The following is a 23,976-nucleotide window of genomic DNA, read 5'->3' on the forward strand; positions in this document are numbered from 1 at the left end:
GAGAACTTCTGACATGATATCCAATCTTCACCTTCTAATGGTGCACCATGTTGGATATCTAACTGGATACTGAACGAACAAGGAAAGGATGACAATTTGAGATTTAGCAGCCCAAATTGTATTCTTATTAGCTTAAACTCTAACTCAAAATGATGGTGCAACATGGAATTTCATGCCAGCTCGAGTGTCACCCAGGGTGACAGCAAAAAGTCAGTTACTGGGACAAACTCCAACTCATCAGCAGAGATCAAGATTGGCACAAGCAATATAAGAAGCATTAAGTGAAACGAAATGGAACTAACAAAAGAATTGGATGAGCACCAGATCGACATAATAGTTGTTACCAAAACAAAGAAGAAAAAAAAACAGGTTAGATCTTTCTAAGCAACAAATATACATAATCAGGGAAAAGGATTAGCTATAATATTAAATACTAAATATGAGGATAATCTTCTTGAATAACAGGCAATATCAAGTAGAGTGATGTGGGCTGATATCAAAATAGGGACTGGACAATGAGACATTTGTGCTTATGGTTCCACAGAAGGTTCTACTAAGGAAAAAGAGGAGGAATTTTTCAAGGCATTAGAGAAGACAGCTAACAACAACAAAAATGGTCCTTGTTGGGACCAACCTTTCTAAACCTAAATAGCAGAGTAGAAAATGATTACTAGGCATACAAGGTTTTGAGAAAATTCAGAGAAAAGAGCAAAGCTAATAATAATGGGAAGTACCTGCTAGATTTCTGCTCAGGGCATGAACTAGTTATTACTAACACCATATTCCCTCATAAAAATGGGCACAAATTATTCACATGGAGAGAGGATGGCAGGAATAAGAAAAGTCTTATTGACTATTTATTGTCAATAGTGATGTTTTCCCACTGGTTCAGAACACTAGAAAACTAGAGTATACAGAGGATTTGAAATAGGAAGTGATCACCATTTAGTGTTGAGCAGAGTGTGTAAGAAAGCTGTGAAACAAAAAACTTGAACAGCTATCAGATGTAACTGTAGACTCAAATACACAAACATTATCCAAGAAAAACAGAGTTTGAAAACAAAAACCAAACCTTGGAGGTACAGTGGTAAACCCTAAAGAAAACTTTGAATGATTCAGCCAGAGAGGCATGTGATTAGTAATCTGCAAGGATAGAAAAATCAGAACTCCATGGTGGACTCAGGAAGTTAGAGGCAAGGAAAAGAAGAAAGCATACTGAAAGGTCCTGTCAAGTATGTCATCTTGTACTCTTAGGGATTACAGAGAAAAATGTAAGAAAACAAAGCACTGTGCAAAATTAGCTAAACAAAACTCATAGGAAGACTTTGGTAAGAAAACATAGAAAATATATTAGGAAGGTGGTAAAATATTCTGGAAGCTGTTGAGAAAGCTCAGAAATGGATGAAACAGTACTGTAAAAGAAATTAGAGGTGATAAAGGCGACATGAAAACTGAAGATAAAGATATTCTTGATAAGTGGAGTAATTATTTTGAAAGATTGCTAAATGAAACAAGCAGTGACAGCATGGTGGTGGAAAACACTCAACAGGAATGCCATCTAGAATATATATCTGTACTTGAAGTAGAAAAAGCTATTAACAAATGCGAAATGTGGAAAAGCAGTTGGAGCAGATGATATTTGACTAGAAATGCTAAAATGTGGAGGTATAAAAGTTTTACACTGCATAATTCAGAAGGCCTTGTCAACGGGCCGAATTCCAGATGATTGAAGTAGAGCGCTCATAGTACCCATCTATTAAAAAAAAATGGGAGGGGGGGGGTTAAAGCTGAATGTGGGAATTACATAAGAATTTCTCTACTGAGTGTTCCTGGTAAGATTTATGCAAATATCCAGGAAAAATGGCTAAGAAAAATTGTGGAGGAGAAGCTTGGAAAAGAACAAGCTGGGTTCAGGCGAGGCTATCAGGATCAGGTTTTCACTTTAAGACAAATAAATCATGGGAATATAAGAGGGATCTGTATTTAAGTATTGTAGATCTGGAAATAAACATATGACAAAGTGCCAAGAGGAAAAGCTGTTCAAAACGCTCCAGTTATATGGTGTATTCCTATTTTCTTTTTTTCACTATGCCTTATCCCATGTTAAACAGGCTCGGCGCACTGATCTTTAACCTTCCTCTTCCAAGTTATCCGGTTCAGGGCGTCCTTCGGACTCCATCCTTTCTCCCTAAGATCCTCTGTCACCTTATCCCTACACCTGAGCTTGGGCCTGCCTCTTTTCCTCCTTCCCTCCAACTCCATATACTCCACTCGTTTACCAACATACTCCTCACCCTTCCTCTCTACATGTCCAAACCACCTCAGCCTACTTTCTTGTATCTTCTTGCCAATTGGTCCCACCTTAACCGTCCCTCTGATGTAGTCATTCCTTATCCTGTCCTTTGTCACACCACTCATCCATCTCAACATCCGCATCTCCGCTACCTCCATCTTCCTCTCCTGTGCCTTTGGTATAGGCCACGTCTCCATGCCATGAAGCTTCGTCTTATACACCACCATCTTATACAGCTTTCCTTTCCTCTTACAACTCGCTCTCTTGTCACACAGGACCCTGCTCATCTTCCTCCAGTTCATCCAGCTGCATGTTATTCGGTGCTGTATTTCCTCATCCGGGTCACCATTCCTCTCGATGACCGACTCAAGGTACTTGAATTTCTTCCCTGAAATTAGCCTTTCACCCTGAAGTCGTATAATCATATCCTCGTTACTCCCTGTTGACATATATTCAGTCTTCTCCCAGTTAATTTTTATGCCTCTCTCCTCCAATACCTTTCTCCACTCTTCGGGTATTTTCAAGTTTCTCTCCGGATTATTCGCATAGAACAATGTCGTCGGCAAACAGCATACTCCATGGTGCCTCCTTCTTGACATCCTCCACTAGTACCTCCATGACCAGGTCAAAGAGGTAGGGGCTCAGAACTGACCCTTGGTGTAGCCCTACGACAATGGGGAACCCATCTGTCATGCCGACACTAGACCTGACCTGAGTTTCTGTTCCCTCATACATCTCCTTCACCAACCTCACGTACTTCTCCGACACCCCCCTTCTTCCTCATACACCTCCACATCTCTTGCCTGGCCACTCTGTCCTATGCCTTTTCCAGGTCTATACACACCATGTGCAGCTCCACTTACATCTCTCTATATTTTTCCACCAATCGCCTTAGCGCAAATATCGCATCCATTGTCCCTCTTCCTGGCATAAATCCAAACTGCTCCTCACCAATTTTCGTTTCCTGCTGTATCCTCCCTTCAATTACTCTTTCCCATATCTTCAATGTGTGTGACATCAGCTTGATCCCTCTATAGTTGCCACAGCCTTGAACATCTCCTCTTCCTTTGTAGATTGGGACGAGAATACTTTTCCTCCATTCCTCTGGTATCTTTACCTGTTGGGCTATTTTCCTCATCAGATCCCATAACACATCCATGCCCTCACTGCCCAAACTTTTCCACACTTCCCCAGGTATCTGGTCTGTCCCCACAGCCTTTCCATTTTTCATTTTTCTCAGTACCCAATCCACTTCCTCTCTACTTGTCTTGCACCGGTCTCTCGTTTGCCTCTCCATCCTCACACCTCTCTCTTGGATTCTCCTCATTTAGTAGTTTACGGAAATATTCTTTCCATCTTCCTCTGATTTTGTCCTCCTCTTGTAATACTACTCCTGAAGCATCCTTTATCTGCTTGACTGATGTTATGTCTTTCGAGGCCTTATCTCTGGCTTTCGCTATTCTCAACAACTGAGCTTCACCACCGTTTCTCTCCAGTTCTTCATAAACCTCATCAACTGCCCTCGCTTTTGCCCTTGCCACAGCTCTCTTTGCATTTTTCTTTGCTAATCTATATGCCTCCTTGTCAGCTCTAGTTCCAGTCATGTCCCATTTTTTCTTTGCCTCTTTCTTTTCCTTGATCTCCAACTGCACCTCCTCATTCCACCACCATGCCTCCTTATCCTCAGGTGGTCCCTTTCCTGATGTTATACCAAGCACCTCTTCTCCAATTTTTCTAATATTCCAACTATTAATGTCCCACCATTCTTCCACATCCTCTGGTAACTTCATTTCTTTCAATACCTTTTCTTTAAACTTATTCCTTGGGCCTTCCTCTTCCAATTTCCATCACTTTATTCTCCTCTGTATCCACCACTTCTGTCTATTCTTCTTTTCCCCTTTTATATCACAGTCTACCACAACCAACCTGTGCTGTGCCACTACACTTTCTCCATTAATCACTTTACAGTTTTTCACCTCCTTCAGATGTTTCCTACGGCACATAATATAGTCAATCTGACTCATTCTATCTCCACTCTTATAGGTTATCAGATGTACTTGAAGGACGAGATCTTGATCTCTCTTCTTGAACCACGTGTTAGCTATAGCCAGATCGAAGGCCACAGCATATTCTATAATTCTTTTACCTTCTTCATTTCTTTCACCACTACTCCAACCCCCCCCCCCATGTACCCTTTCTTCACTGCTTCATCACCTTCCTACATGCCCATTCAGATCTGCTCCGACGATCACTCTTTCACCATCAGGGATTCCCATTACTACTTGGTCAAGTTCTCTCTAGAATGTCTCTTTCTCCTCTTCATCACAACCTACTTGTGGGGCGTAGCCACACTTCCTCCCATCTCAAGCTTAACGCTCATAATCCGATCATTCTTCCGGCACATGTCGCAGACTCCACCCTTCAGCTCCTTATCGATGATAATTCCAACTCCGTTTCTTCCCTTCTCATTCACACCACTATAAAACAGTTTATATCCATCTGCCAGCTCCTTTGCTTTATTGCCCTTCTACCTTGTCTCCTGCACACACAAGATCTTCAGCTTCCTTCTTCTCATCATGTTCACTATCTCCCTACTCTTCTCATTCATCGTACCCACATTCAGCGACCCGATTCTTACTTTACACACACTCTCTTTCTGTTGGACTCGCTTCTTTAGCCGAACCCATTCTTGGTTCAGTAGCCCTAGCCCATTTTTCACAGTCCTTGGGCGACAGAACTGCGCATCGCTTACGGGGGATGCCTTCCTAGCCGTGGTCCTTTCTCTGTTATTCAACATTTCATCCTTGGTTTTGGCATGGTTTTTTTATGGCCGGATGCCCTTCCTGACGCCAACCCTCCCCATTTATCCAGGCTTGGGACCGGCACCAAGAAGACTAATTTGCTCTCCCTAGTGGCTGGGTTAGTTATATGGCACATTATATCAAGCAGTACTACTGAGTATCTGAGTGGTAAATCAGCAGTTAGACTTGAAGGAGGTACATTAAGATGGTTTGATAAATCAGGTGTTCAACAAGAGTGTACATTATAAGGAGGGCCATAATTGCCAATGACTTTATGCGTGGGTTATGCATGGAGAGTGGTGTGGAATTTGTGGATGTGTGGAATGAGTTCGATGGGCGAAAGGACTTATATAAGATGGATGGGTTACATTTGAATGGAGTTGGTGTACGGAGACTTGAAAGAGTGTTGATGAATGATGTGGAAGTGGATGTACAGACTCAGGGAAACTAGATTTATTAAGAGGGGGGGGGAGTAGATATGCAGACTTTAGGGGGGGAAGTTAAGTGTATGAATGAGTATATTATGCCCGGGCGAGTACGACGGACAACAAATCAGAATGGGATAATTAGTATAAGGAATCAAAGTAGGGATGGGACAAATGGGCTTCTGCGATTCATGTACACTAATGCCAGGAGTATTAGGAACAAGAAGGAAGAGTTTTTGGCCATGGTTGGCACTTCCAGGCCACAGGTTGTCGGTATTAGTGAAACATGGCTGACAGAAGATGATAAAGCTAGTGGGATTGAATGCGATGGGTATAGCGTGTTCAGGAGTGACAGGGTGAATAAAAAGGGGGGAGGAGTGTTATTGATGATAGCTGATGAGCTTCAGCCAAGGAGTATAGAAGTTGAACTGCAGGATGGGGAACAAAGCACATTTGAGGCTGTTTGGTGTGAGATACAATCTAGCAGAACAAAATATACAATTGGGTGCTGCTATAGACCGGGTGATGGAGTGGATGGTGGGAATAGTATGCATAAGCAAATAGAAGAAATGAATGGAAGGAGGGTAATTATTATGGGTGATTTCAATTATGGTAATATTGACTGGAAAGAGGAGAGGGCACATGGGAGGAAGGAATTGGATTTTATGCAGTTATTAAGGGACAACTATCTACGGCAACATGTATTGGAAAATACCAGGGGGCAGAGAGTGCTGGACCTAGTAATTGCAACTGAGAATGTGGCTGTAACGAACATGACCTTGTTGCCACCAATTGGTGAGAGTGACCATAAGGTCATGACTTGGGAGGTGGCTAAAGGAGTCGAATTTACAATTAAGACAGGGTATATGTGGAATTACCGGGCTGGTAAGTATGACAAGCTTAGGTGTGTGCTTGGCTCAATGCCATGGCATGTAAAACTGCAAGGGCTGGATGTTGATGGTGCATGGGAGGTGGTCAAGAACTGTTTGCAGGAGGCAATGGTTGACTGTATACCAAGAGTCCGAATAATAAATCAGGTAGGGGTTAAATGGATGAATAACACTATTAAGCTTGAGCTGCAAAAAAAGAAACAATTGTGGAGGGAATTTAAGGAGAAGGGTGACCATCAGGTGCATGAACAGTATAAAGCTCAGGCCAGGATGGTAACAAGGGTGGTAAGAAAAGCAAAAGCAGATTACGAAAGGAAATTGGCCATGCAGGCTAAAGAGAATCCCAAACAGTTTTTTCAATATGTTGCAAGTAAAAGGAAAAATGCTCATGGTAGAATGATCTTAAAAAATGCTGAGGGTAGGGAGGTAACTGAATCAGTCGATGTTGTGGAATTACTGAGCGAACACTTTGCAAGAGTATATCATCCAGGTGGTGGCTTTGCGGAAATGGAGGAACCAACAGCTTATACTGGAATTGTGATGAATGAGGTAGAGGTAACTAGTCTATTACAGAACCTCAATGTCAATACATCTGTGGGATTGGATGGTATACCAGCTCGTGTCGTACGTGAAGCGGCCAAAGAATTGTCAGTGCCCTTGACCATTATGTTTAATTTGAGCCTCAGGACTGGGTCAGTCCCAAGGGGGTGGAAAGAGGGGAAAATAGTTCCACTGCACAAAGGTGGTTCCAAGGCTGCTGTTGAAAATTACCGGCCAATCAGCATAACAGGAATCATTATCAAGGTCTTAGAGAAAATAGTCAAGAGGAAAATACAAGATTGGATAGAAGAAAATGGGATACTGTATCGGGGACAGCATGGTTTTGTGAAGGGTAGGTCATGCCTCAGTAACTTGCTCACGTATTATAACACAGTGACGGCTGAACTGGATAAGGGTAATGGGTTTACAGTGATTCTGCTGGACCTTGCTAAGGCCTTTGACAGGATACCACATGGAATTCTAATCAGTAAATTGCAGCATATGGGAATGGACATAGGGTTGGTGAGATGGATAGGAGGGTGGTTGACGGAGAGATATCAGAGAGTGGTTTACTCAGGAGTAGAGTCCACAAGACGGCCTGTGACTAGTGGTGTACCACAAGGATCTGTTCTTGGACCACTGCTGTTTAATTTGTTCATAAATGATATAGGAAAGGATCTGAGAGGAACAGTTCATTTGTTTGCTGATGATGCGAAGTTGGGTAGGGCAATAGTGAATGCAGATGACGTCAAAATTTTGCAGGATGATTTGGATGGATTGGAGGTCTGGGCTAGGGAGAATGGATGTCAATTTAATGTGGCAAAATGTAAGGTTATGCATTTTGGGGTGAAAAGATGGGAGGCAGTTTACTGCATTGGTGGAACCGTGCTCCAGGAAATTGATGAGGCACGAGATTTAGGAGTGTTGGTGGATAGGGAATTGAAATTTAGGGGACACATTGCAAAAGTGGCCAAATCAGCTCATCAAATCACTTGGTTGCTGAAGAATACGTTGACAAGCAGAGACAAGCAGGTTATTGTTCCTCTGTATCGAGCCTTGATAAGACCTCATCTCGACTACTGTGCTCAGATTTGGTCACCTAGGTTTCTTCTTGATGGGGAGGAGGTGGAGAGGATCCAGAGGCGAGTGACCAAGATGATAGCAGGTCTGTGGAATGAACCGTATGAGAACAGGTTGAGGATTTGTGGGTTGCAAAAATTGGTTGATAGGCGGAGGAGGGGAGATATGATTGAGACATTCAAATTACTGAAGGGTTTCTATAAAATTAATTCAGAAGATATTTTTGAGAACAGGGCTGGTTGTGGGAGGACTAGGGGACATCCATGGAAACTGGGCAAAAGTGTGGTTAGTAAAGGTGTTAGAGCTGGGTTCTTTACTTTTAGAGTAGTGAATGAGTGGAATGCGCTCCCTGAGTCTGTGGTGGATGCTGTGACAGTGAATGAGTTTAAGGCGAGGTATGATAGATACTGTATGAATGTCGAATAGTTGTGATGAATATGATTTGGGGCCTCCCTCGATGAGTCTAATGACTCCCTGGAGTTGCCCGTAATAATAATAATAATAATAATAATAATAATTATCATTTATATGTTCTATAACATTCATCTACATGTATATGGACCACACTATAAAGGAAAACGGTATTAAACCTGATATCAAAATTGGAGATGTTAATCTGAGCTCTTTACTTTATGCAGATGATGTTATACTCCTAACCAAATCCAGGACAGGTCTGCAGGATTCCCTGACCAAATTGAATAACTACTGTAATAAATTTGGTTTGAAAATATGCAGAAACATTGAAAACATCAACTGCATCCATTAGAACAAATAAAACATTTTAGCTATTTATGCACAATTTTTAGTGAAGATGGCAAATTAATTTGGAAATGGATGGTAGGAAGCCAACTGAAATTTATACGGATAAGAGAGAGAGATTAGTCAAAACACTAAACTAGCTGTATACAAGACAGTGTTCAAACGAATTTTAACTTCTGGATTTGTGAGCTGGTTTAGAAATAAAACTCCTGATCAAGGAGTGGAAACCACAGATATGAAAATCCTGAGAAAGATTAGGAGATTCTCATAGGGAATAGATGGCATTAATGGCAGTATCATATTAAAAACGAGGATATTAGGAAAGAATTTGCCTTTGTTAGCATTCAGGAATGTGTTAGTAGAGCTAATCTCAGGTGGTATGGTCACTTAAACAAAATGGGAGAAGAATGATTAGCTAAACAAGTGTTCTTTGCCAGGATGGCAAGAAAAAGATCCAGAGCTAAACCAAGATGTAGGTGGATTGATGTAGTAAAAAGTGCCTTAGAAGATAGAAATATGAGATTTGATAATATTGGAATGTTGATAGATAACAGGCTAATCTGGAGAAAATTGTCGATAGAAAGTCAGTAATGATGTAACTTGTCATGTAGTACTATCATAAGATGTTGTAGTTCCCCTGAGGGTAATATGTCAGAAAATTGATGATGTTCCGTGAGCCACTGATGGTACTCACTGAATATCAACTTATTTAAAAAAACACTTTTGGTCTAAATTTTCTTGATTGGTAATTCTGTATGTTAGTAAATATTTAATATCAAAGTTGTAAATAAAATTTTCAGGCACTCTGTATGTAACAGGATGACAGGGAGCAAAGGTTCACTCCGAAGATTCGTAAGGATGTAGTTAGCAGAGCTGTGATGACTAGTTTTTTTACTTTGGAAGTGGTAAATAAATGAAAGAGAGGTATAAGTATTATATGAATAATCATTAGTGTGGGTGGGCCTTATGGACCCCATAGGATTTCTGTATAATAATAAATATAACAGAGCACTCGTTTTTTTTTTTTTTTTAATGCATTCTTCTTTAAAACTTTTTGCTAATAATATCAATACTATTAGGAACAATTAAACGATTCTCCAGTTCTGATCTCCCTTTTTCTGCATTGTTAATTTTTAAGTTATTTAAGCATCAGAGGATATTTTTTATGTGAATTCCACTTGAAAAAGGTGGTAAATCAATGATTCATGTAACTCCAGATGATACTAATCTCAAGCAAGTTAGTGGTGATGAAAATTTAAGTATGTTATTAAGTTCTAAATTGGAAAAGAAACTTTAAAGTTGACTTTTGATTTAATGTATAATAATCATTTGCTTTCCAAACAAATTATTTATGTTATTCAACAGAAAATAACAAAATCATTCTGGTAAGGTTTTTATTTTTATTTATTTATTTTTTTAATGACATATAATGAGTTTCCAAAAAAGACAAAGGTACAAAAAAGAGAAGGAATTTTCAATTTGAAAACATTACGTGAAAGAAGCTTTCATAACTAGAAAAGCATATATCTTTGTTTTATTGATTATACCAAAGCATTTGATTCAATAGATCACAAGAAATTAATACGTATCCTACAGAATAGCAGACTAAAAGGAAAAGATCTATGTATAATTACAAATATATACTGGAATCAAATGGCCTCAATAAGATATAGAAATGCATATTCCGACAACTTTGAAATCAAAAAAAGGAGTGAGACAAGGATGTGTGTTATCACTCTTACTGTATTATTTATATATATAGTGAGCAAGTTTTTATAAATATTTCAGAACTGTAGGGTGTAAAAGTCAGGGTAGGAGCTTCAGGTATACATATGACACAGTCCTTATAGCTGATTCTGAAGATGATCTTCAAAACTTAGTCACAGAAAAGGTGCAATCTCTGGGCATACCTATATTTGGTTTTTAGTTTTCTGTTGTTATCGACAAATGATTTTTTTTTTCCTTTTGTCTTAAAAAATTCAAATGTGCTATTAGCAAAGTTAATTTTTTTATAAGAAAAGAAAACAGTAATAATTCAGCAGTCTCAAAAATCTTCCAAATAATTACCATTGTTCTTGCACTATACAAATGGCAAAAGCCTATTAATGCTTTCCTGCTGAAACAGAGATTCAACATGAAGTTATGGTTGCTTCATTGCCAGTGATATGCACATTTTAGAAAATCCAAGTTCTAAGTTCAAAAATTTCACATTTTCAGCTTCATCCTATCAGTTATTTACATTGAAAAATGTGTACTCGCAATCATTTCAATCCTTTGTAGCATTTCATATATCTAAAATGGTATAAAGAATAAAAAATCGCAAACAGTCTTCAAAAGAGAATCTTAATTGTTTAAATTTATCTTTTATAGTTAAGGGAAGAACACGAGGTTACACATATGCAGTATATCACATGGCCAGATCATGGTGTCCCAGGTGATGCTACTGATTTTATAAACTTTGTGTTGGAAATCAGAAAACACAGGCATGGTAAAGATCCTATTATTGTCCACTGTAGGTGAGTAAATTTCATATCAAGATACAAAATTTCCTCCTTAAAAGTTGAAACTAATCTCATTTGCAGGATTCATAAAGCATCATGAAGGGCCCAGTTTATAACTCATCAAAACAATGACAGTATTAAAAAATAAGTGCTAAAATAAATTTTTCTAATTCCTTTTTATTTTCTAAAAGGAGTAGCAGAGCTCTTAGTTTTGGCTGACTTTTGCAAATCAGTAGATAGCCAGTCTTCATCCTTAGCCATCAGCGACTGAGATGGCTACTGATGATTTGACATCATAAGATTACTACAGGCAGCTACCACCATCTCATTATTTTCAAAAACAGTGCAAATTGTAAGGTCAGTTTTCAGAAATGCAAGATAAAGTTTCCAGGAGGGGAAAATTCTACTTACCCAGTAGATTTGGGCCTATAATAGTCTTGTTTATTTGTGGTGATCTAACAATATAATAGTTGAAATACTGTTACAATGCTGCACAACCATGAAGTTGCAGATGTCAATAATACACAGGCCAAACAATGTACTTTTTAAATTGATTGTGACTGACTGATTATTTTCTTCTTCAATATAACATTTTTCTTGAGTGATATTAAGCATATTATACATTGTATGCATTCAGTATACTTTCCACTTGTTTCCAATAACATGACTATTTCAGACCATTCTCCCACCACCAAACCTGTTCTGAAAAATTTCCTCTGTAAAAACCTTTCAGTAATTTGTATATTTCATTCATATCATACCATTTCTGCTTGTCAATCAGTTTCTAAGCAATAGCCCTGCTACCATCTTGGTCGCTTGCCTCTGGATCCTCTCCACCTCTTCCTCATCGCCAAGAAGCCCAGGTGACCAGATCTGCATGCAGCAGTCAAGATGGAGTCTTATCAAGGTCTTATCTTATCAACCTGTCAGAAAATTCTATCTTAATTAAACAGTTTTACAGAAGATTTCATTTGTTTACTAACTGATATATATAATTACTGCACATATATATTTTATGTGTAGCAATTATTCAAGCTAATCTTTATTTAAATTAAAAATGTCAAGAAATTATATTCTTGTTTATCCAAGGGTAAGCAAACAAATTGCATGTGAAGTTTCTTCATGACTAGGCTACTTGTATATAGAAGCTAATGACTTCATATTAATTGCCGTAATATCCCATAATTCAAAGCACACATTCTTTCAGGTGTGTATAATGCTATGTGATTCTTCTTATAATGCATATCATTATAGGAAGGGCCACAACCCAGACTGGTTTCAACATTCATTGAAGTCTCATCAATCAGAGCTAGACCCAAATGCTTCTGGCAAGATAGACTTGAACTTTGGTTCTTTATCTCTATTGGTTCCTGAAAGAGAAAAATGCAAACCAGGTTCATCACCTATTATGGGCTGATTAGCAATGTATTTCATACTTATTTGCACAGTGCAGTTTTTGGAGCATTTGTGTCTTGAAGATGTGTTTATTGTAGTCCACTGCCTGGAGAATTAATGGGTTAGAGTGGAAGGCTGCATTCACAAAAAAAAAAAAAAACAGCTTGTGGCCATTTTATAAGAAGGTTGCAATATCTGGGATATCAGCTTTTCAATGAAGCTGTGCACTCCTTATGAATCATGGAGCATTGAAAGCCATGCAGATGCACTTGTTTTATAAAATGTATTTTTTCTGATGTTCAAGTCAGCTGCGTGGAGATCTGTATGTCAGAATAGGTTTGATCATTGTTTTTTGTAGGAGCAGCTTGATTTCCATGCTTAGCAGACTGTGCCGGTTCAGTAACAAGTAAAGTTACCTCATGATTGCTTTGTTTGCTGACATTGTTGGAAATCCTGTCTGGGCTTGGTACTTTCCTGTTCTTTAGTTTCTTAACTATTTCTTGTATTTCAGTGGGTGATGTTGGTTGGATGTCATTTGGGATATTTGTGCACTTCAGTAGGGGTGTATGCTGGTATGAACTTTCCTGATGAAATTTAGATTTGCATGTGTGTAATTTTGGCTATTTCACAGAAGATTTAGAACTTATTATGAAAGTTAAAGAAGAAAGTGCTAAATATGGTCTTAAACTTAACCTCAAAAAGACAACAGTTATGGCAACATGTGAACTTGATAATTTTAAAGTAGATGGGGAGAAAATGGAAGCAGTTAACAATTTTATGCTCCTAGGATCCTGAATTGATAAAGATGGTTATTGTACTGAAGAAGTTATTAGAAGATTATTATTCGGAAAGAAAGCAATGACAAATTTAAGCAAGATCTTTAAACATAAAAGATATTAGCCTTGCAACAAAAATCAGAATCGTGAAAACAATGGTTATTCCCTGTGGTACTGTATGGATGTAAAAGTTGGACCCTGAGAAAAAAGGAAGACAGATGCATTTGAATTATGGGTTTGGAGACACTAAGAATACCATGGACTGCAAAGCAAACCAATAAATCAGTGATAGACAGAATAAAGCCAGATTGCTCCCTGAAAACTATGATCATCAAGCAAAAATTGTCATATTCGGACACATTATGCAAGCAAATGACAGTCTGGAGAAGATGATGATGCTTGCTAAAGTTGATGGAAGCAGGAGAAGAGGAAGACTAAGAATTAGATGGGTAGATGGAGTTAAAGAAGCAACTGGAATGATGCACATGAAGCATGTGACTGTGCAGATTTTGATGGATTTTTGAGGTTGAATGCTGTAGATGTTTTCTCTGTCATGTTGTCAGGCTGGATCTGAATTAGTTTTCACAGTTTCTTGGAGACCAGGCATTCTCTGCATCATCTGTAGTTGGCAGGGTGAGGCCCACTGCAGTTGGTACATTTTTCCGGTTCTATTCTCGGTTTCATACATGTAGTTGTTGCATGATTTTCCTTGCACTTGAACCAACAAAATTTAACCTTACAGCAGCACTGTGAATGGTTGAATTTTTGTTGGCTGTGGTACTGGCTATTAGATACCCTTTGGTGTATAGATTCTAGCTTGATGACCAGGTCACAAACAATAGCAAGGTCAAAGCTGGTTTACTGATATCGATCAGCATTCAGCTTACTTTGATGGGCTGTAGCCTGCAATTTTGGAGATCAACTGCCGCTTCTTCAGTTGTTACTGATTCACTGATACCATGCAGCACCACCTTTAGGTTTTTTTTGCTTTTCAAGGCAAAGATGTGGGTGGGGACCCTTTTTCATCCATGAATTTGGTAATTGTGTGGTAGTCAGCAACTGTCAGTGGTTGAATGCAAATATCTTCATTGGAGTTTTTAACATGCTGAACTATTTTACATACTTTTAGAGCTGAGGCTAGTGTAATCCACTGTACCTTTTCTCACAGTATGACCAGTAGTATTCTTTCCCTGTTGGTGACTTCTGCATCCATGGGTATTTCCATTATTTTCATAATTTGTTTCCTTGAATCTTTTTTTGCAGCCGATGTGTTGGAAAACATCATCAGGAGATGAATTAGGCATTTGGAAAATGGTGTGGCCTCCAGCTGTAAACAAGACAGTGTTCAGACAAGTTTTTAACATATGGATATGAGAATTCTAAGAAAGATCAGGGTAGTGGACATTTGGCATCAATAGCATCATATTAAAAATGAGGTAGGAAAAACTAGACATTGTTAGCATTAGGGGTGGCTCGTGCATATGCACTGCGGAACTGCATCACCCCCAATTTTTCTCGATATATAAATATATTTATTTATATTTGCTTGTAATATTTAATTTTATCATTAACAATCCTATACAATTCTCTTATTTTGTATAAAAAATAATAAAAATCCATCTTGTAGCACTTAGGAGAGCGAAGGACGCTAGCAGCACAGTGTCATATTGCTACGTGCACAAGCATATGCACATCGTAGTGAGATACAAGCTATTAGCATAATACGGCACTGTCCATCGTACAGTTCCACTTGTTAAATATTTTTATGTGATTTATACTTGATTAAATCTTTTCTCATTCAAAACCTTATTCAATTAAAGTCCTACCAGCTGCTCTATTGTTACGTCGTTTCTTTCTCTATATCTTCCTATTCTATCTTTCTTTCGCTATCAGGCTTAATATACTTGCATCTATTTATATCTAGGACTGTTTCCTCTTCAGATACTGGCAAAGTTTTATTATGCTGTGCCAGCCAGTATCCTATAGTAGAAAAGGATCCTTACTTAGGGAGACAATACTAGATTCTGAGGCATTCTTACACAATGATCTTTAACACTGCCATATAGATTCAGATTATTGCAGTCGTGACCTAAATCTATAATTATATACACTTCCTAATTCCTTTCAGCCAAAATAGGTTCTATTTTTATAAGTGGTAGTTTGGAATCGTAATCAGGCATGACTCAGGTTTAGGTAAATATGACATGTTTATTGGAATATCTAAACAGAATACACAAAAAATTCATACACTTAATAATGACTCAATGCCAAATGAAACTTGAGTTAACATATTCTAAATTAAATCTAAGGTCATAAAGCATGCGAAACACAGTAACTGCATATTGGAATAGATAGCAAATGATATGAAGTTACGCTAAATTCCTTTCTGTAATGCTATTCATAAAACAATATAAACAAACATTCTAATGTTACTCAGTTACTAAAATCCACAATTCTAATCTCATTAAGTTAATCCTATTACATACAGTTCTTCTTACTCTCAAAGGAGGTTAACTTTCTAATTAGAGACTGTCCACAGAGTTCTTTAGAATGCTGTTTTTAATTTCGCATTCGCAAACAATCTTCTCTCTTCTAATGAATTTTATACACAAAATAGAGTAATTTCACCTTACCGAACCTTTTCCACATCTTTCAGCACCAAGTGCACTGGTTACTTCTTGTCTATTGGCTGTCCACATGCCAACGTAGGGGTTACGCTATCTTCATTATTTCTGCCGAAAATGGACTTAAATCTTTGCGTTTCAGGAACAACTCGATGGGACTTCTCAGTGACGGCTTGATTCTGCTAGGACTGGAAATTTTTACCTTCAGCATAGAATCCTTCTCCATTTTCAAGAAAGCCTACTGTCTGACATCTTATCTTAGCACTGATGCTTCTTCCCCCCCCCCCCCCCACGCAAACTCCCACTAACTTCCGAGCCATCAAACAAGAAAACAATACGACAAGTGAGATTTTTTTGATACGGTGCTCGTCCCCTTATATTCCTTCTTTGAGCACCCTCTTTTTCCTCAGTCCCCTTTGCACATGACCCATATCTTATCACCCCTTGGGTTCATACCTTGCTTTTTCTCAACGCTGTTATGATCTTGTATTCCCAGAATTCGCGTCACTATACGTTCTGCTTAAGCTACTTCCGCTAGCTTTACACTGTACATGTGTAGTTTTATACCTTCCAAGAATTATTATTTAATAACTATTTGATGACTCACAGCTTATGTGAGGCTTAAATTAAATCAGATTATCCCTCTTTTAAGACATACTCTAAAAAAATCTTAATATGATCACAATAGCTTAAATATATGGTACATGCAATAAAGAATGCAAATTTTATACATAAAGTGAAGAAATTTCACTTTTAATTTCAGCTGATGTGCAGGTATTTCTCTTTGTTTATAAGTTTAATATGTTGGATTCTGAATGAATGATTTCTTTGCAAGATTCCTTCATTCAGGATCTAACACACTGTTGTTTATATGCAATTTGTGCCAGTAGTAGTGTTCATAGTGCTTATAGCATTTACTCGGTCTCTTTAAATATTTGGACATTACAATTAAAGACATAACATTTGTTATAGTTTTTATTTTAGAATATTATTGGGATTATTGATAATTATGACCTCAGAATTTTTAAGTAATTTTGAATTATACTAAACTGTATAATTTTATCAATAATAAACAATATTTTTTCATAATACAAAACAAGAAGAATATATTTTATTTAAATAATTTTGAATTATACCAAACTGTATAATTTTATCGATAATAAAATTTTTTTTTTCATGTTTACCATAAATTTGATATTTTATCCAAACACTTATACACTGTACTGTATGTGTATGTATATTTCTAAAGTTATAGCACCCCCCCACGATTTCAAGCCATGAGCCGCCACTGGTTAGCATTCAGGAATGTTTTAGCAGAGATAACCTAGCGTGGTTTAATCACTTAAACCAAATGGGAAAGTAAAGATTAGTGACAAAGTCCTACAGGAAGACCAAGGTTTAGGTGGATTGATACAGTAAGATATGACGTAGACAGAAATAAGAAGATAAGATTAATTTGGAGGAAAATTACTGATAGGAAGTTAGTAATAATTTTTTTTTTTTTTTTGTGCAGTACTATCGTAATATTCTATACCTTTTGCTATTATGAAATTATATATAAAAGCAGTCTTATTGATGTTGGCCTGGTTTAAGCACATTAGCATATTCACTCTCTAACTAGCAGTGGGTTCAAATCCACTATGAATACCTTCGACATGGTGGATGAACATCACATGGTACAAGAACACCATCCTGCTCTATTGGATGATTAAAGTGGCTAAAAGAAAGTTCCATGTTTGGTCTAGCAGGATTTCCAGATTAGTCCATGGTACTAATACTAATGTACTATAGACTAACAAGTTATCAGGAATCAGATTCACACACACAAAATGTAGCTAGTTTTGTTTAGAGTTAATACTTATTAATTAAATCTGTCATAGTAATATCTTTTTGCAAGTTTTCAGTACATTTAATGATATGACCAGTTGTGTTTTCATTACTGCACAATTGTAAAATTTCTTTTCCTGCAGTGCAGGTGTAGGACGAACTGGAGTTTTAATCATGATGGAAACAGCTATGTGTCACATTGAAGCTAACCAGCCAATTTATCCACTAAACATTCTGTATGCAATGAGAGAACAACGTGCTATGCTTATTCAAACATCTGTAAGTATTGAAAATCCTTATACCCTAATAAAAAATAAAAATACCCATTAAGCTCTAAATAGCAAAGCTTACTGGATTTGTACTGAGTTTGTAATTGCTGTAAAACACATTACTGTACATTTATTTTGATCTCATCAGAAAGGAACTGTATTAATTACATTTTACATTAATATTTATTCACTGCATTAGTGCAGCAAAATGTCACAAAATTAATGTGGAATATGTTTCCGAAGTTGCAAAACCATTCTCAAGTGTTCGGGTTTTCCAAACTCCAACATTCTCTGAACATAGGATTCTCAAATGTGTGCAAAATACAACATAGTTTGCACATCGATGCATGCATACAAAAGAGGAAGAAGTATTATTATTATTATGTGACACCTCCGGGGAGTCCAAAGACATCGAACGATTGAATCCCTCCCAACTACTAACCATGCTCAAACTTGCTTAACTCTTTGCTTGAGCCATTAGTATCAGAGACTCTACTAATTGACTAATGTGTATATCTATTGTAATTCAGTAATAAACATCAAGCTTTATTTTAAGTGTGGTCTGTTTGAAATGCATCTTGATGTTGGGCGGTGGGGAGCTTATATCAGTCTAATCCACATTACATTGTTGCAAATAATGCCTGTTAAGGGATCTACATCTACTCACTTTTTTATTATTATTATTTAACTGATACTGTAATGATTCTTTGGTATATATTACTCTGAAATCTGTTATTTTAATACTCTGCTCAGTGTGGTTTCAGTGAGTATTTACGATTTTTGGCACACCAGACATCTGGGGCTGTGTCCAGGATTTTTAAATTACCAGTGCTTACAAGTTTGATTCTTTCTTTTCTTTACATGTTTGATGTTTATATCTGAAAAGTCTGCTACTTTTTTTTAGTTCCTGCATTTCTTACTTTACTCTATGAGAAAGAGAAAATGCAGTTTCAATGAAAAGTTGCGAGCTGAGTACAAGTTTTTAAAACCTTCTTATGACAGTGATTGTGTAAGTTGCACGCATGGGAAGAGGTGATATAGAAGATCATATAAAAAGTGCCAAACAGAAGACAGTAGTAAGTAGTGTTTCATCTTCTAATACTGCTGCTTATTTTAAATTGATAGATGCTACTGATGATGACCTTAAATGTGCTGCTAAAGAAATTATATTTGCTTATCATTCTGCAATGCATGAAATCATTTTCAAGATAGACTCCTACAACTAGTTAATTAAAAAGTTATTCGAATCAAAATTTTCAGCCGTTCGCACAAAAACTGAAGCAATAATTATAAATATGATTCCGATGAAATGTTGGATGCTTTAAAAACTGTTACTTACGTAACTAACCGTAACAATTGATAGTTCAAATCAAACTACTCCTGTAGTGGTTTGGTACTTTACTTTAGCTCATGGAATTCAGATAAAGCTCCTACATTTTGAAGATGCACCAGGAGACATCTTGTGTGATTATCTTAAAAAATGTCAAGAAATACTCTCTTGATAAAAAGGTGATGTTACTGCACTGATAATACCAATACAAATTTTGGAGGAATAAATATGAGGGGTGAGAAAAATATATTCAGAAAAATTGAAAGAAGCTCATCTCATTCTGTTCTAGGCATTGGCTGCTCGGCACGTATAGTAAATAATTGTTCAGACTGCTTCAGATACATTACCTGTGGATACTGAAGTGATAATAATTAAAATATACAAATATGTTCATGTTCATATATTTTAATTACTAATGATGCTATACACAGTCAGAACCACCCAGCTTAAATAATTCTGCGAATTTGTAGATATCCAACACAAAACAATTTTGTTGCACAGTAGTTCAAGATTTTTGAGCTTATTGCCTGCAATACAAAGAATTTTAAATATATTTGAGGGTGTAAAATCCTATTTTCTTTCAAGCAAACAACGCCCAAAGATTTTCCAAGATTTTTTTTGAAAATCCAGTAAATGAAATATATCTTCTGTTTTTGCATGGAACTTTGCAATTATCAAATTCCTGCCATGTACCCTCTAGTTGTGTACAGGATATGATAGTACTACATGAAAAATTTACATCATTACTTTCCTATCTACAATTTCCTCCAAATCAGTCTGCTACCTGTCAAGACATTATCAGATCTTATATTTCTATCTTCTAAGGCACTTTTACTGTATCAATCTACCTATACCTTGGTCTTCCTTTGCAACCTGGCAGAGAACACTTGTTTCGCTAATCTTTCCTCTCCCATTCTGTGTAAGTGACCATACCACCTGAGATTAGCTCTGCTAACACATTCCCAGATGCTGATAATGTCAAGTTCTTTCCTAATATCCTCGTTTTTAATATGATATTGCCATTGATGCCATCTGTTGATGCCTCTAATCTTTCTCATGACTCTCATTATCTGCAGCCTCCAGTCTTTGGTCAAGTGTTTTACTTCTGACCCCGCTCTCAGATCCATAAGTTAAAATTTGTTGGAACACTGTCTTGTGTGCAGCTAATTTAGTATTTTGACTAATTTCTCTCTTATTCGATATAAATTTATTCATTTGACTACTTCCATATTTAATTTACCATCTTCACTAAAAATCATGCCTAGTAGCTGAAATGCTTTACTTGTTCTATAGGTTTTCCATTCACAATGCAGTTGATATTTTCAATGCTTCTGCCTATTTACATTGTCTTTGTCTTGTTATTGCTGTCCTTCATACCATATCTATTACAACAGTTATTCAATTTAGTCAGGGAATCTTGCAGATTTGTAGCGGATTTATTTAGAAGTATAATATCATCCGCATAAAGCAAAGAGCTCAGATTAACATCTCCAATTTTGATATCTGGTTTAATACCACTTTCCTTCATGTGATCAATATAAATAATGAACAGAGGGAATAATATACATCCTTGTCTGACACCAGATTTTACATTAAACCATCTTCCTGTACTTCAATTCTAACTTGACAAGATTTCAAACTGTATTCAAGCAAGGAGAGTTCAATTCTATAACTGCAACAGAGGTTTTAATGAATTATTCTGAATTGGAAAATAAACTTAAAAGAATTCAACATAAATTTTTGCCATTTTTGGCAAAACAATAGTTAAGCAGTATCAAATGATGAAATCAATCAAGAAGATTTCTATGAGAACATCAGCAACTTTTATAAAGTCAGTATAAACTATTCACAGTTCTGGAAGAAGAGTATTGAACAGGCAGAAAAATTTAATTGCATATTTTTAATTTCTGATGTGAATTGGGTTGATTAGAACAATTTAGATTAGAACAATTTAGATTTAGAGTGCAAATTTTGTCAACACAATAGTAGATATTTCAGTAAAAACAGATGAATTATTTGATGAAAAATCAGTGCTAAACAAAGAAAACAAGAATGGTACTAAAAAACTTTAAGCATTCAATATAAATGGTTGTCTTTATTTGAGATCTTCAAGAATGCTGGCATCACCTTCAAAAATATATTCAAGTTAATAGTATTTGCTATTGTGTTTTACCAAGTACATCAGCTTCAATAGAAAGGATTTTCTGAATTATGAGCAACATTTGGTCACCAGAAAGAGGTTGATTGCAGGTGACAATAGTAAAGAAACTTTTAAATGTGAAGGTGAATTCCAAATATTCTTGTAGTGATTTTCGTGACCACATAAAATCCAACAAACAGTTTTTTTAAGGAAAATACTATTTAATGAAAAATATACTGGAGTGGAACAGAAACAAGATCAGCCATCCACATCTTCACAATAGACCTGCTGCAAAAGGTAATCAATCTACTTTTCAATGGTTTGAGTATTTTGTTGATTGAGTTTCTCATTACATGATTTCCTTTTATTTCTTCATACCAACTTTTGTTTGTCATGCAGTGATGTATTATTAATACATCTCCAGTTTTATTAATATTGAAATGAATTTTTCATTAAATTTTTAATGTGTCCTGGATTATCTTTCATAAAACGTAGTAACCCTGCATTGACTACACTATCTGAGATACTGCTGTGTGTGCATTTTTAAAGTGACTGTTGTGCAAAAGAATTTTAATATTTTGCATACTGGGTCATTCCAACAAGCAGTCATAGCACAGCAGTAAAAAAACATTCAACAGGGATGCAGTCAGGAATACATATCCATCAGTGGTGTCGCATGCCCATTTCGGTTGGGTGTGCTGTCGTGTGGGTTAGAAACCCGTGCTACAAATTTCACATCAATTTGACTGTGTCCGCAGAAAATTTATTACTATGGATGAGATTTGGATACACTGTTGCACACCAGAATCCAAACAAGTCAAAATAATGGACAGAAGAAGACAAAGTTGGTTCCATCAGCAGGAAAGGTCATGGCATCGGTGTTTTGGGATGCTAAAGGCATTTTGTTTATTAATTATCTTGAAAAGGGTAAAACAATAACTGGGTAATATTATTCCAATCTTTTAACCAGACTAGACGAAAAAATTCATGAGAAAAGACCCAGTTTGCAGAAGAAAAAAATCATCTTTCATCAGGACAATGCACCTGCCCACAAAGATGTTTTGGCAATGGGAAAATTAAGGGATCTGCACTAAAGATTGTTGGAACATCAACCCTATTCCCCAGATTTGGCTCCCTCTGACTTCTTTCTTTTCCCAAAACAAACTCTTCCTTGCTGTTAAGCGATTTTCTTTGAATCAAGAGGTGATTGCAGCTGTAGAAGGGTATTTTGCAGATCTTACTGAGAGAACCACTACAGGGATGAAATAATAGCACTGGAGCATCGCTGGAATAAATGTATTAGTCTTAAGGGAGATTACGTTGAAAAATAAAAATAATTTTGAAATTATAAATTTGTTTTTTCATTGTTAGGCCGAGAACATTTCAGACCACCCTCGTATGGGGCATTATATCAAGCAGTACTTTGTCTTTGAGTTGTAAGTCAGCAATTAGAATTGAAGGAAGTACAGGAAGATGGTTTAATGTTAAATCTGGTGTCAGACAAAGATGTGCATTATCCCCTCCATTATCTATATGGATCACATTATGAAGGAAGGTGGTAAATAAATCTGCTAGAAGTCTGCAAGATTCTCTGACTAAATTGAATAACTGTTGTCATAGATATGGTATGAAGGTCAGCAATAACAAGACAAAGACAATGCAAATAGGCACACAAGTATTGAAAATATCAGATGCATTGTAAATGGAGAACCTATAGAACAAGTAAAACATTTCAGCTACTTACGCTCGATTTTTAGTGAAGATGGGAAATTAAATATGGAAATATGGTAGGAAGTCAATTAAATAAATTTATATGGAATAAGTGAGAGAGAAATTAGTCAAAACACTACATTAGCTGAATACAAGACAGTGTTCAAACCAATTTTAACTTATGGATTTGAGAGCTGAGTCAGAATTCATTATGCAGTACAATCCTTGAATCATTTTCTGTGTTATAATTCTACCTTTATTATTAGCACTACTATTTCACATACACTGTTATGCCCACCAGTTGTGCTCTTCTCTCTCTATGATAATCTACTCTGCACTGTCCTATCAGCTTTCTAGTTATGCTATTCAGTTTCATCCTATTTGGTCTGTGTTCATTTCACTAACTTCTTAGCCTTTTCCTTAATACTCATTTTATTTCTTCTCTTCTGCATTGGATCTATGACCCCCCCCCCCAACATAATCACCATATTTGTATTTTTTTAACTTAGTTTACACTTGTCTTGTTAGCATGCTACTCAATAAGTATAGCAGTTACAGAGTTCAAATTCTTGGTTATTACCGCACTTAAGGTTAAAGATAATTTTGAAATGTGTAG

The 23,976-nt window shown here is 36.7% G+C and overlaps 1 protein-coding gene across 8 annotated transcripts in view; it reads left to right on the forward strand.

Annotated features, from left to right (window-relative positions):
• Window positions 1-23,976, forward strand: part of LOC150105272 (tyrosine-protein phosphatase non-receptor type 4-like) — a 238,981-nt gene that overhangs the window by 204,618 nt on the left and 10,387 nt on the right. For 7 of the 8 annotated variants that reach the window (XM_090394050.1, XM_090394053.1, XM_090394051.1 and 4 more), the window contains 2 exons: window positions 11,159-11,304; window positions 18,055-18,190. In XM_090394050.1, the coding sequence (XP_090250176.1) occupies window positions 11,159-11,304; window positions 18,055-18,190 (282 nt within the window). The remainder of the gene's footprint in view (window positions 1-11,158; window positions 11,305-18,054; window positions 18,191-23,976) is intronic. The other variant, XR_016548432.1, reaches the window with a different exon arrangement.

Source organism: Typopeltis vanoorti, chromosome 6 (genome assembly GCF_054136105.1).
Source record: "Typopeltis vanoorti isolate ZY-2024b chromosome 6, IOZ_Tvanoo_1.0, whole genome shotgun sequence".
NCBI classification, from domain to species: Eukaryota; Metazoa; Arthropoda; class Arachnida; order Uropygi; family Thelyphonidae; genus Typopeltis; species Typopeltis vanoorti.